Source organism: Xiphophorus maculatus, chromosome 7, assembly GCF_002775205.1.
Source record: "Xiphophorus maculatus strain JP 163 A chromosome 7, X_maculatus-5.0-male, whole genome shotgun sequence".
Classification (NCBI taxonomy): Eukaryota; Metazoa; Chordata; class Actinopteri; order Cyprinodontiformes; family Poeciliidae; genus Xiphophorus; species Xiphophorus maculatus.
In genome coordinates, this window is record NC_036449.1 from 26,592,305 (window position 1) to 26,605,580 (window position 13,276).

Below are 13,276 nucleotides of genomic sequence, written 5' to 3' on the forward strand. Positions count from 1 at the left end.
GTAGATCTTAAAAACCTAATACATTGTTGCTGTTTTCTTCTCTTTTAGTACCACCTACTATTGAAGTTGATGTGAAGCTTATTGAGGGTCTTGTAGTCAAAGCTGGCAGTACTATTACTCTACCAGCTAAGATGACAGGAATCCCTCTTCCCACTGCCAAATGGATCAGTGATGGAAAGGAGATCACTCCCGAGGGCCGACTTAAAATTGAGTCTGCTGGACCTTCAACCACCTTAAGTATCACAGAATGCCAGAGAGGAGATACTGGAGAGTACATAGTCACTGTGTCAAATCCTGCAGGTAGTAAGACTGCTGCCCTACATGTCACTGTATTGGATCTACCAGGACCACCAATCGGACCCATCAACATCTTGGAGGTCACCCCAGATCACATGATGATACAGTGGAGGGCACCTAAAGATGATGGTGGCACACCTATCACTAACTATGTGGTAGAAAAGAAGGATGTCAAGAAGCCATGGGAGCCCTGGTCAGTGGTTAGCTCTAGTGGCACCAGTACAAAGGCCAAGGTGACAAGGTTGGAGAAAGGCCGTGAGTACATTGTCAGGGTTCGAGCAGAGAACAAGATTGGGATTGGTGCTAGCCTTGAAAGTCCTCCTACTATTGCCAAGCATATGTTCAACCCTCCTGGACCTCCAGGCTTTCCTGAGTGTTCTGATGTCACAGAAAATGCTGTAACAGTAGAATGGGCCCTACCGGACTATGATGGAGGCAGCCCCATTAGTGGCTATGTTATTGAACGCAGAGAGATGACAGGAAAGTGGATTCGTGTCAATAAAACTCCTGTGCTAGACCTAAGATACAGAGTTTCTGGTCTGTTTGAAGGCAATACCTATGAATTCCGAGTGTTTGCTGAGAATATTGCTGGTATCAGTGAGCCTTCACTCACATCTGACCCAATCAAAGCCACCCGTGCCATCACAAAACCTGGACCTCCTGGTAACCCCAAGCTTAAGGATTGGAGTAAATCTTATGCAGACATTTGCTGGACCAAACCCACAAGAGATGGAGGGAGTCCAATTCTGGGCTATTTCATTGAGGTTCAGAAGTCAGGATCTGCCCAGTGGGACAGAATCAACAAGGATCTAATCAAGATCTGTGCTTACAGAGTGCCTGGGCTGATTGAAGGAATGGAGTACAGAATACGTATCAGAGCTACAAACAAGGTTGGAGACAGTGAGCCCAGGGAGGTACCTGAGACTATTTTGGCAAAAGACATCCTGGTGCCTCCTGAAGTTGTGGTTGATGTCTCCTGTCGTGACTCTGTGACAGTCAGAGCAGGTCAGATAATCAGTTTGATTACTAGAGTAAAAGGCAGACCAGATCCAGAGATCACATGGACCAAGGATGCCAGAGCCTTGTCTCGAGAAAAGCGCCTTGAAATGAATAACAACTACCCTGTTTGTGAACTAATTATCAGTGATGCTATCAGGTCAGATTATGGAAAGTATGGTATTGTTGCAAAGAACAGCAGTGGACAGGCTCAGGCTACCATTTTGGTCAATGTCTTGGACACACCAGGAGCTTGTCAAAATTTGAAAGTGGCTTATGTGACAAAGAAATCTTGCATGGTCTCCTGGGAAAACCCTGAGGACAATGGAGGAACTGAGATTACTCAGTATATAATTGAATGCCGTCAGCCAAGTCAAAGAGGGTGGACAGTGGTCTCCAATGACTGGACCAAGCGCTTGATAAAGGCTCCTCTTACTGAGGGCTGTGAATATTTCTTCCGTGTGAGTGCTGAAAATAAGATAGGAGTTGGTCCATCCACAGAGACAAAGTCACCTGTCTTGGCAGTTGATCCTATTGAGAAACCTGGGGAACCCATAGATTTCCATATATCTGAAGTCGGGAAGACCTTCTGCTTCTTGAAGTGGAAGAAACCTGATAATGATGGTGGTAGTAGAAACATAGCTTATCATATTGAAAAGAAACCAAAAGAAGCTGAAGAGTGGGAGAGACTTCACAAGGGTGCCATCAAGGAGACCTACTTCATGGCAGACAGGTGTATTGAAAATCAAATCTATCAGTTTAGAGTTCAGACTAAAAATGAGGGAGGCGAAAGTAATTGGGTGACAACAGGAGAAGTACTAGTTAAGGAACAACTGGTATTGCCTGAGGTTAAGATTAAACTGGATGGAACCCTTGTTGTTAGAGCAGGAGATTCTATTGCAGTAGAAGCAATAGTCAAGGGCAAACCTCAGCCTGATGTCAAATGGACAAAGGATGAGACCACAGAGGAGATTAAGAAAGGCCCCAGACTGCAACTTGAAACTGGTGCAGACTTTTCCAAACTGTTGATTACTGGTGCAAGACGCACAGACAGTGGCAAATATGTTGTCACAGCCTCCAACAGTGCAGGAACCAGCTCTGCTAAATGTACAATTAATGTATTAGACAGACCTGGTCCCATCAGGGACCTCAAGGTGTCTGGTATCACCATTGACAGGTGCAACCTGGCCTGGGAAGTTCCTGAAGATGATGGTGGCTGTGATATTTACAATTACATTATCGAGAAATGTGAGACAAAGAGAGGGGTTTGGTCTGTACATTCTAATGCTGTCATCACCAATAAAGCTAAAGTAACACGACTTATTGAGGGTAATGAGTACATCTTCAGAGTTCGAGCTGAGAATAAAATGGGCCCTGGACCTGCAGTTCAGAGTGAGACTATTGTTGCTGGCACGCAGTTCAGTGTACCTGATGCCCCTGAAGCACCAGAGGTCACCAAGATCGGAAAAGAGGAGATGACTGTACAATGGTCAGAGCCTGACAGAGATGGAGGAAAACCAATCATAGGCTATCTTTTGGAGAAGAGAGAGGAGCATGCAGTCAGGTGGTCCCCTGTCAACAAGGATCCAGTCCCTGCAACTCGTTTCACAGTCACTGGACTATTACCTCTCCATGATTACCAGTATAGAGTCAAAGCTGTGAATGAAATTGGTGTTGGTACTCCAAGTAAGGCTTCTCGTGCAATCACTGCAAAGGATGCAGTTGGTAAGTGCCTCAAAATAATGTCTTATATATGTAATGTTTTTTTCCATAACCAAGCCCACTGCCTCATGTTTCATTATATGCACTTACAGAGCCTCCTGCACCACCTACCAACTTAAAGGTTGTGGACAGCACAAAATCCACAGTGACCCTGAGCTGGACAAAGTCTGTGTCTGATGGGGGAGCCCCTCTCATTGGCTATGTTGTGGAAATGAGGGCACAGGGGAGTGCAAAGAAAGGAGATGATGGCTGGAAGAGATGCAATGTGGCAGCACAACTTATTGTGTGCGAGTTTACAGTCACAAGTCTAGATGAGAAGCTAGTTTATGAATTCAGGGTGTCTGCTCAAAACCAAGTGGGCATGAGCCTGCCATGTAACCTGGAGGGTGCTGTGATTCCAAGGGAAATTTTAGGTAATGAACACTGTATAAAATGTGTGACAAGGTTTACACAAAACACCAAAGCTGGATTTCAGGTTTATATTTAACAAAAATAATTGTTTATCCAACAGAGGCACCAGAGATTGACTTGGATGCCAACCTGAAGCAGGGCCTCACAGTTCGTGCTGGTTGTCCCATTAGACTTTGCGCCACCATCAGAGGGCGACCACATCCAACAGTCACTTGGAGAAGAATGGGTATTGACAACGTTGTTAGGAAGGGTAAAGTCGACATCATCGACACAATGACCTTCCTGGTCATTCCTGACAGCACCCGTGATGACTCTGGGAAATATTGCCTGACTTTACAGAGTCCTGCAGGAGAAAAAGCTGTGTTTGTCAATGTTAAAGTTCTTGGTAGGTCAATGATTTTTTTAGTAGTAGTTTTTGCTGCCTGAAAACTATAAATATGTTTTTCCAAGCATCCAGAAAAGACAAAGATCCAACTGAAGGTTAACAAAAATAATAATAACTGCAATGTCATTTTTCCACATAGATACTCCTGGACCAGTACTAAATCTCGAAGGTACAGACATTAAGCAGACCTCAGTCATGTTGTCTTGGAATCCTCCAGAGATCACTGGTGGCAGTGAGGTGACACACTACATAGTTGAAAAGCGAGCGATTGACCGCAAGACATGGGCAACTGTCAAGACTGAAGTTCAGGCAGATAAGATTCCTCTCAAAATCAGTGGTCTGATACCTGGCACTGAATACTACTTTAGAGTCCTCGCTGTCAATGAGTATGGTTCTGGAGTTCCCAAAGTGACACCTACTTCCTACCTGGCTTCTGATCCTGTCAGTAAGTATCATTCAATAATCAGGACGTCAAGACAAATTACATTTCATTTAGGATCAAAGATTAGCTCTATCTTTAGATATCTTTTTATTAGAAATTAGAACGTATTCACACATTGAACTCCTTTTTTTAGGCAAACCAGACCCTTGCCAGAAGATTGAAATTCTGGAGATAACCAAGAACAGTGCAATGATTGGCTGGGTGAAGCCTGAAAGAGATGGTGGTGCCAAAATTGATGGCTATGTCATTGAATACATTGAAGTCAAACCTCCACCGGAGCCACCAGCCCCTGTTGAGGTTTGTAAGCTAAACTGTTGTTTTGCTGCTTTTATCAGTTAGATAAGTCAGAATGTTGAAATATAAGTTTCAACAATTACACTGGATATAACCAATTATACTGTTATCTTTACAGATATATGATTTTTTAATTCAGACTATATGTACATATTAAGAAATTTACAAATTAATATGTGCTTATTTTTCTTTCTGTACTACTCAACTACAGCTGGTTGAAGGAGAGGGAGTTCCTCCACCACCTCCACCTCCACCAATAGTAGAGGAGGAAGAAGAAGCTGAACCAGAAAAAGAAGTGTGGAATGCCTACACAACAGTTAAAGGTTTATCAATCAGTGTCAGTGGCCTCAAGGAGGGGAAAAGGTACAAGTTCAGAGTGGCTGCCAAGAACATCATGGGGATGAGTTCTTTCACTGAGACTAGAGAGCCAACCGAGATCAAGGAACAGATGAGTATGTTTAGATGCATGACAATTGTATTTAGGATTATCTTTCTGCAGTTTATTCTTTTAATAACACCATGTGTTTCACAGACTTATTATTTTCAAATTGGCTGTCATCAAAACAGCAAAGGAACTCAGTTCAGAGATTCAACATGACCACAGTTTGATATTTAGAAATGTCTGTGTCTAAATTGACTATGTTTTACAATAATAATCAGGCAGTTTTGTTTTTTGAACCACAGTTGAGCCAAAGATTGTTATGCCAGAGACTGCAAGTGCTAGAGCTGGAGCCAAGCTTAGAGTGGAGGCACTTGTTTCAGGAAAACCTGTTCCGACATGCAAGTGGATACGTGGTGAGAAAGCAGTGGTCCCATCCAGTCGCTTGGCTGTGCATCAGTCGGGCAACTTGTGTGTCCTAATCATCAAAGATGTGACAAGGAGTGACAGTGGAGATTATAGTCTTGTTGCTGAGAACAGCACGGGACAAATTTCCCAGGCAATAAAGATCATCATTAGAGGTGCGTAATACTGTTTTAATTTCTGAAGAAAAATTGTTACACATCTTTCATCTGACCAAAAGCAAATGACTTAGTAAACAACTGTATATTTCAGACATCCCTGGTCCTCCCGAAGGCCCTGTGGAGATCAGTGACATTGATTCTGATGCTTGTTCCCTGTCTTGGAACAAACCTCTGGAGGATGGCGGCAGTAATATCACAAACTATGTTATTGAAAAATGTGATGTGGGCAGAGGCGATTGGGTGACAGCCCTTTCCTCCTGCGCAAAAACCAGTTGTAGATTGGGAAAACTTATTCCTGGAAAAGAATATGCATTCCGCATCCGCGCTGAAAACCGTTATGGTGTGTCAGACTCCCTTCAATCAGAAAGAATGGTTGCAAAGTTCCCTTTTGGTAAGTGTGGGTAAAATATGTCCAAGACTGAATCCTGGTTGGCCTTGGATGCTAATTAATAGAAATTCAATAGCAAACAGAGTGTATTTATTTCAAATTATGAAATTTTCTTTTTCACTAGATGTTCCAAGTGAGCCCCTAAATTGTCATGTCAACAAGACCAACAAGGATTGTATGTTCATTAGCTGGGATAAACCGGAGAGTGATGGGGGCAGTCCCATCACAGGGTATTACATTGAGCGCAAGGAGAGAAACAGTCTTCTGTGGGTGAAAGCCAATGACACTGTGGTCCGCACAACTGAATACCCCTGTGCCGGTCTTATTGAAGGCTTGGAGTATACTTTCAGAGTATCAGCCATTAACCGTGCTGGTCAGGGCAAACCAAGCAAGAAAACCGACTTTGTAACAGCAAGAACACCTGTTGGTAAGTTGAAAGCCAATGCCTATATCCAAAAGGGTTGGTTTTTTTTCCAGCTAGATTTCTGCTATCACCCATTTCTATGCTTGTCTTATAGACACTCCTGGTAAACCTGAAGTTTTGGATGTAACCAAAAACTCTGTCACTTTGGTTTGGGCTCGTCCTAAAAATGATGGAGGAAGCAAGATCATAGGTTATTATGTTGAGGCTATGCGGGTTCCAGGAGACACTTGGATACGTTGCAACACCAGCAGTCAGAATGTTCCCAGGGAGGAGTATACGGTGACAGGACTTGAAAGAGACCTTCAGTACCAGTTCAGAGTTATTGCTAAAACTGCAGTGAACATGAGCAAGCCTTCAGAACCAACAGATCCAATCCTGGTCTGTGCTGAGAATGGTAAGACATAATTCCTCAACACAGTCACAAAGACGTTAAAAAATAGTGGGGAAAAAACTATTGTATTTGATTTTTACTGAAAGTCTTTGGCCAGTTAAAATGTTTGATTATTGATGTTTTATTCAATACACAGTTCCTCCAAGGATTGAGCTTAATGCCAAGATGCAAAAAGTTTTAACAGTTAAGGCTGGAGCCACAATCTTGCTGGAAGCAGATGTGTTTGGTAAGCCTGTGCCCAGAGTCACTTGGAAGAGAGGTGATGATACTCTGAAGTCAGGTGAAGGCCAGGTCATTACACAGCAAAGACAACATTTCCAATTAGAAATACCGGCTGCCACCAAAGAACACACAGGAACCTACACTGTGTTGGCTGAGAATGCAAGTGGCTCAAAGACTGCAGAAATCCAGGTCAATGTACTAGGTAAGGATTTACATTTTTAAATGTAAGAATTGAAACTCATCCAAACCTGAATTCACATTTATTCTACATACTGCTTTTCTGTTTTTTATCAGATGTGCCTGGGCCCCCTGCAAGTGCCACATATACAGAGGTGTTAGCCTCCAGTATCAAGTTGACATGGCAGCCTCCTTTGAAAGATGGTGGTGGCTCTGTCAATAACTACATTTTGGACAAGCGTGAAACCAGCAGAACTAACTGGGCACAGGTGTCAACAAAAATAAAGGGTGACATATTAGAATTTAATGTGGAAAAACTAATTGAAGGTCATGAATACCAGTTCCGAATTCGTGCTGAAAACGCATGGGGAGTTGGAGACCCATTTATCACAAACCCAATCATCGCTAAAAACCCTTTCAGTAAGTCATCATATGCTTCTGTTCAAATTCATACTGTACTTTAAACTTGTCATTAGCGCTGCTGTTTAAATCCAACATGCAACTGTGTGTTATGTGTTACCTCACGAGCTGGGTTCAGATTTAGCAACAATTAAAAAAAATTGAGACATGATTGTAGTTTCTAATGAAAGATGTTTACTTGCGCACCACTTTCAGCTGTCCCCGGTCCTTGTGAAGCCCCTGTAATCACCAATGTGACCAAAGACAAAATGACTGTGAGCTGGAAGGAGCCTGTCGATGATGGAAAGTCTACCATTCTGGGCTACATGGTGGAAAAGAAAGAGACCAAGGAGATGAAGTGGACCAAGATTAATAAAAAACCCCTAACAGAAAGGTCTCTTGAAGTAACAGGTTTAACAGAGGGAATTGAGTATGAGTTCCGAGTCATTGCTGTCAACATGGCTGGGCTGGGAAAACCCAGTGAACCCTCTGAAGGCACCACCGCACAGGATCCTATTAGTAAGTTTCAAACACCTATACACATAATAAAACTGACTATTTTTTGTTATCCCAAAAATCAAATTTCTGCATGCTGTCTGAAGTTAATCACTGTGGTTATCTCCAGCTCCTCCTGGACCTGTTATAAACCCAACTGTGACAGATACCACCAACAGCACAATCAGTCTCACTTGGACTGTACCAGCTAACAATGGTGGAAGCCCCATTATTGGTTACTTAGTGGAATGCAAGAGAACCAACACAACAGACTGGATCCGCTGCAATGTCCCCAGGAACCTACAGGACACTAACTATGTCATTCAGAACTTAATTGACAAAGCAGAGTACCAGTGTCGCATCACTGCTGTCAATAAAGTAGGCTTCAGTGAGCCAGCTGAAATCCCAGGCAAACATGTTGCCAAGGATATCATAGGTATGCTTTGCATTATTTTTCTGTACAAAAAATTCACATCCATTCAATAAATTAGGATACTACTGAAAAGCCCAATCATTTCATAAACTTTATCATTAAGTAACACACATTATTAATTAAACACAGATTGATGTTTGAAAGCCTGTATTTCTATTAATTATGATGATTTTCCATGTACAAGAAATGAAAACATGACATTTAGAATTAGAATATTACATGTACGTTAGACCAGATATGAAGTAATTTGTATACCAGTTCACCAAGCCCTTGTAAATATCTACCATTTTAAGCTAATAGAATTTTAATCAAACCAAATAGAAACTAGTAAGCAAATAAACTATTATGTTTTGTCTTGAAAATAAAAGAAAATGTTGAAATCTGATTTCCAATACTGTCAATGACAAATACACCTTTTGTATTTTCATTTAGTTGCTCCTGAGGCAGAGCTAAGTGCTGACCTGAAAGAGCTCCTTGAACTTAATGCTGGCAGCAATATGAAGTTGTATGCAACCATCAAGGGTCGTCCCACTCCCAAGGTCACATGGGCAAAGATGAACACCAACATTAAGGGCCGTCAGGGCATTGTCATCAAATCTAGCAACATTGACACCATGGTCATGGTGGAGAAAGTCAACAGATATGATGCTGGCAAATACATTCTGTCTCTGGACAGCTTGGCTGGCATGAAGATGTATACCATTGTTGTCAAAGTTCTTGGTTAGTACTGGAATTACTGTCATACTGAACATCCATCCATTTATTTGTCAATCTGCTTACATCCACACACCAATCAATCCATCCTGGCACCCACCCATCAATCCATACATACAGTACAGACCAAAAGTTTGGACACACCTTCTAATTCAATGGATTTTCTTTCTTTTCATGACTATTTATAAGGCAAGAAATCCCACTTATTAACCTGACAGGGCACACCTATGAAGTGAAAACCATTTCAGGTGACTACCTCTTGAAGCTCATCAAGAAAATGCAGAGTGTGTGCAAAGCAGTAATCACAGCAAAAGGTTGCTACTTTGAAGAAACTAGAATATAAGGGGTATTTTCAGTTGTCTTACACTTTTTTGTTTAGTGCATATTTCCACATGTGTTATTCATAGTTTTGATGCCTTCAGTGTGAAGCTACAATGTCAATAGTCATGAAAATAAAGGAAACTCATTGAATTAAAAGGTGTGTCCAAACTTTTGGTCTGTACTGTACATATATCATACATATACTCTATAAACACCATAAATATAATGTGCTTGATCATTTCAAATTTAAGGTCTTATTTTAAAAGTATTGTTCACCTTCCAGATACACCTGGTCCACCAGTAAACCTGATGGTGAAAGCGACATCCAAAGACAGTGCAGACATCCTTTGGGATGCTCCTCTGATTGATGGGGGTTTTGAAGTCACCCACTACATAGTAGAAAAACGTGACACTGAAAGAAAGGCCTGGTCTGTTGTCTCAAACAACTGCACCAAGACTTCTTTTGAGGTTCCAGACCTAGATGCTGGGCGGTCCTACTTCTTTAGAGTGTCAGCAGTCAACAAGCTTGGTACTGGAGAATCTTGTGAAACAGCCGATTCTGTCAGAGCAACAGGTGGGTTAAACATTAATTAATGTATTTTTTAGTTTTATTAAAAGAAGATGTTCACTGTTTCATTTATTCACTTTCAGAGGAGCCTGGGCCTGTCATGGACTTCAAAACCTTGCTGGTGACCAAAGACTCGTGCACTCTAAGCTGGAAGAAACCCCTCACTGATGGAGGCAGTCGCATTATCTGCTACGTGCTAGAGGTTCTCAATGGTGAAGACAAATACAAGGAACTTATGAGGTCCAAGAACATGCAGTATAGTGCCAAGGACCTTGTGGAGGGTAGAGAGTACAAGTATCAGGTCAAAGCTGTAAATGATTCAGGAGAAAGCTCTGCTAAGGAGCTGACTGTCATTGCTAAGGACCAAATTAGTGAGTGCACACATTTATAAAACTTTCCTGTAAAGGAATTTTGGAACTTGAGTGTTCAAAAAGAGATTTTAAAATTCTTGTTTTTTTCTATCTGAAGTTCTTCCAAGCTGTGACTTAAGAGAGTTGCCCAACATGTGCTACATTGCCAAAGAGGGCAGCACCGTTCGTTTAAAGATTCCAATTGTTGGGAAACCTACACCCAAGGTCACCTGGAAAAAGGGAGATGATGAAGATTTGACAGATACTGGCAGGGTTTGTGCTGAGTCATCTGCAGTCAACACCACCCTCCTAATCAGGGACTGTCAGAGAACTGATGCTTCCAAGTACACCATCACCTTAAGAAACAGTGCTGGCACCAAAGAATCCACCATCTTCATCAGGTAAGTCACAACACTGTTTAGAGATTTAAGTAATAATAAATCATTGGCAATACATAAATAACGTTTAAAATGTTTTGTCTTTGCTGTTTTAGGGTGGTAGGCAAACCCGGCATCCCTGGTGGACCAATAAAATTCAAGGATGTTACTGCTGATGGTGCTACACTAAAGTGGGGTGTTCCTAAGGATGATGGTGGCTCTGAAATCACAAACTACATCCTGGAAAAAAGGGACTCCATCACCAACATGTGGGTGAATATTTCATCCTCTGTGGAGACAAATACAATGAGGGTGACAGGTCTCCATGAGGGCACAGAATATATCTTCAGAGTCAGTGCAGAGAACAAATATGGTGTTGGGGAGGGACTGAAGTCTGATCCTGTTGTTGCAAAACATCCATTTAGTAAGTCCTTTTTCTCTATAAAAAATAATTATTGAATCCAATATTTTACTTAACCTAACTATATAACACTGTCCTGTACTGTTTTGTTTCACAGATGTACCTGATGCACCACCTCCTCCTCAAATCATGAGTATGCGGCATGATTCTGCATATCTTGCCTGGTCTGACCCCAGAAAGACGGGAGGGTCTCCTATTACAGGTGCAGTCTGCTTAAGATTTAATCAGCGCCATTTTTAACAGTTTGATTATTTTATCAATACGTTATCTGAAAATTAAGTATTTTTATTAATGTAAGGTGATCTTACACTGAATTTTGTTCCAAACTTTGATGAAATGTTCAGGATACCATGTTGAATTTAAGGAGAGGAACAGTATGTTGTGGAAAAGGGCCAGTCCATCTGCCTTAAAGATGAAGGAACACAAAGTCACTGGACTAACTGAAGGCTTGGAGTATGAGTTCAGAGTAATGGCCATTAACTTGGCTGGAATTGGCAGACCGAGTGCTCCAACTGATCCACAGGTAGCCCTAGATCCCATCGGTAAGTTTACAAGAGATGAAGTAGCACCAACATTATAAATCCTGAGCATATTTATACCCAATCATGGATTGTTGCTTTACCCCATGTCAACAGATGCACCTGGTAAACCGGATGTAATCAGCATTACTAGAACCAATGTGACCCTCCAGTGGACTGAACCTCAATTTGACGGCGGCCACAGATTGACAGGATACATTGTAGAGAAGCGTGATTTGCCTTCCAAGATCTGGGTGAAAGCCAACAATGTGAATGTTGTGGAACCTGCATTTACTGTTGCTGATCTACAAGAGGGCTGCAAATATGAGTTCAGGATCAGGGCAAAGAATGCTGCAGGTGCCCTCAGCCCACCCTCTGAGCAGACAGATACCATTATGTGTACAGATGAATATGGTGAGACAAAAATTAATAACTACTCTGAACACTTTTGTAAGTCAGTATGACAATAAGATGCAGATTAGGGCATGATAGGTTAAATGTTTCTCATTTTTTCCAACAGCTGCACCAACCATTATCATTGATGCTCAAGTAAAGGAAGGTCTGACTGTCAGAGCAGGTGATACGATTGTTGTGACTGCAACAAGCATTTTAGGAAAACCTGCACCAACCTCATTCTGGTCAAAGGGAGGAAAATACTTCAAACCCTCTGACCTAGTTCAAATTGAAACCACTCCAACATCATCCACTTTATCTGTAAAATATGCTAGCAGAAAGGACTCTGGAGAATATATCATCACAGCCACCAATCCCTTTGGTGTAAAGGAGGAAACTGTCAAGGTCAAAGTTCTGGATGTTCCTAGTGCTCCTGGACCCATTGAATGTAGTGGTGTATCCTCTGAAAAGGTGATTCTTACTTGGACAGCCCCTACAGCGGATGGAGGCTCTCCTATCAAATATTACACCCTGGAAAAGAGGGAAACTAGCCGTCTGCTCTGGACAGTCCTGGAAGAGAACGTCATTGACTGTCACTATGTGGCCAACAAACTCATTCAGGGCAATGAATATTTCTTCAGAGTCTCTGCTGTGAACCAGTATGGAGCTAGTGAGCCATCTCATTCTGAAGCTGTCAAGATGGTTGACAGATTTGGTATGTACAATTAGTTTCTTTATTCAGGTTGTAATCTTTTATCTGCTGTTCATCTATATGTATAACTGTCTATATATATTATTGCATTTCAAATTAAATAACATTGCATTATTGCTTTGTTTTTTATTCTCTTCTTTTTAGGTCCCCCTGGTCCGCCATCTAAACCTGAAGTTGAGAAAGTTGATGGACATTCAGTAACTTTGACTTGGAGAAGACCTGCTGAAGATGGAGGAAGTGACATTATTGGCTATAGTATTGAGAAAAAAGAAAAGAAAGCGATGCGCTGGGTTAGGGCATCCAAGAAAACCATTGCTGAGCTCAGTTTTGAAGTCACTGGACTCACTGAGGATGTTGAATATGAGTTCCGTGTTCTTGCTGAGAACAGAGCTGGTTTTGGAGAGCCAAGTGAGCCATCTATGCCTGTCAAAACAATAGTTGCTGCCTGTAAGTAAAAACAACT

The 13,276-nt window shown here is 41.8% G+C and overlaps 1 protein-coding gene across 1 annotated transcript in view; it reads left to right on the forward strand.

The window, feature by feature from the left end:
- The window catches only part of LOC102230320 (titin-like), a 163,867-nt gene that overhangs the window by 106,359 nt on the left and 44,232 nt on the right, over window positions 1-13,276 (forward strand). The window contains exons 154-177 of the mRNA XM_023337299.1: window positions 49-3,018; window positions 3,108-3,428; window positions 3,527-3,811; window positions 3,951-4,256; window positions 4,387-4,550; window positions 4,759-4,999; window positions 5,232-5,507; window positions 5,602-5,901; window positions 6,023-6,325; window positions 6,417-6,716; window positions 6,850-7,137; window positions 7,230-7,532; window positions 7,728-8,030; window positions 8,137-8,442; window positions 8,872-9,159; window positions 9,758-10,048; window positions 10,126-10,413; window positions 10,511-10,793; window positions 10,886-11,193; window positions 11,288-11,392; window positions 11,535-11,732; window positions 11,826-12,122; window positions 12,229-12,816; window positions 12,958-13,260. Coding sequence (XP_023193067.1) covers window positions 49-3,018; window positions 3,108-3,428; window positions 3,527-3,811; window positions 3,951-4,256; window positions 4,387-4,550; window positions 4,759-4,999; window positions 5,232-5,507; window positions 5,602-5,901; window positions 6,023-6,325; window positions 6,417-6,716; window positions 6,850-7,137; window positions 7,230-7,532; window positions 7,728-8,030; window positions 8,137-8,442; window positions 8,872-9,159; window positions 9,758-10,048; window positions 10,126-10,413; window positions 10,511-10,793; window positions 10,886-11,193; window positions 11,288-11,392; window positions 11,535-11,732; window positions 11,826-12,122; window positions 12,229-12,816; window positions 12,958-13,260 — 9,615 coding nt within the window. The remainder of the gene's footprint in view (window positions 1-48; window positions 3,019-3,107; window positions 3,429-3,526; window positions 3,812-3,950; window positions 4,257-4,386; window positions 4,551-4,758; window positions 5,000-5,231; window positions 5,508-5,601; window positions 5,902-6,022; window positions 6,326-6,416; window positions 6,717-6,849; window positions 7,138-7,229; window positions 7,533-7,727; window positions 8,031-8,136; window positions 8,443-8,871; window positions 9,160-9,757; window positions 10,049-10,125; window positions 10,414-10,510; window positions 10,794-10,885; window positions 11,194-11,287; window positions 11,393-11,534; window positions 11,733-11,825; window positions 12,123-12,228; window positions 12,817-12,957; window positions 13,261-13,276) is intronic.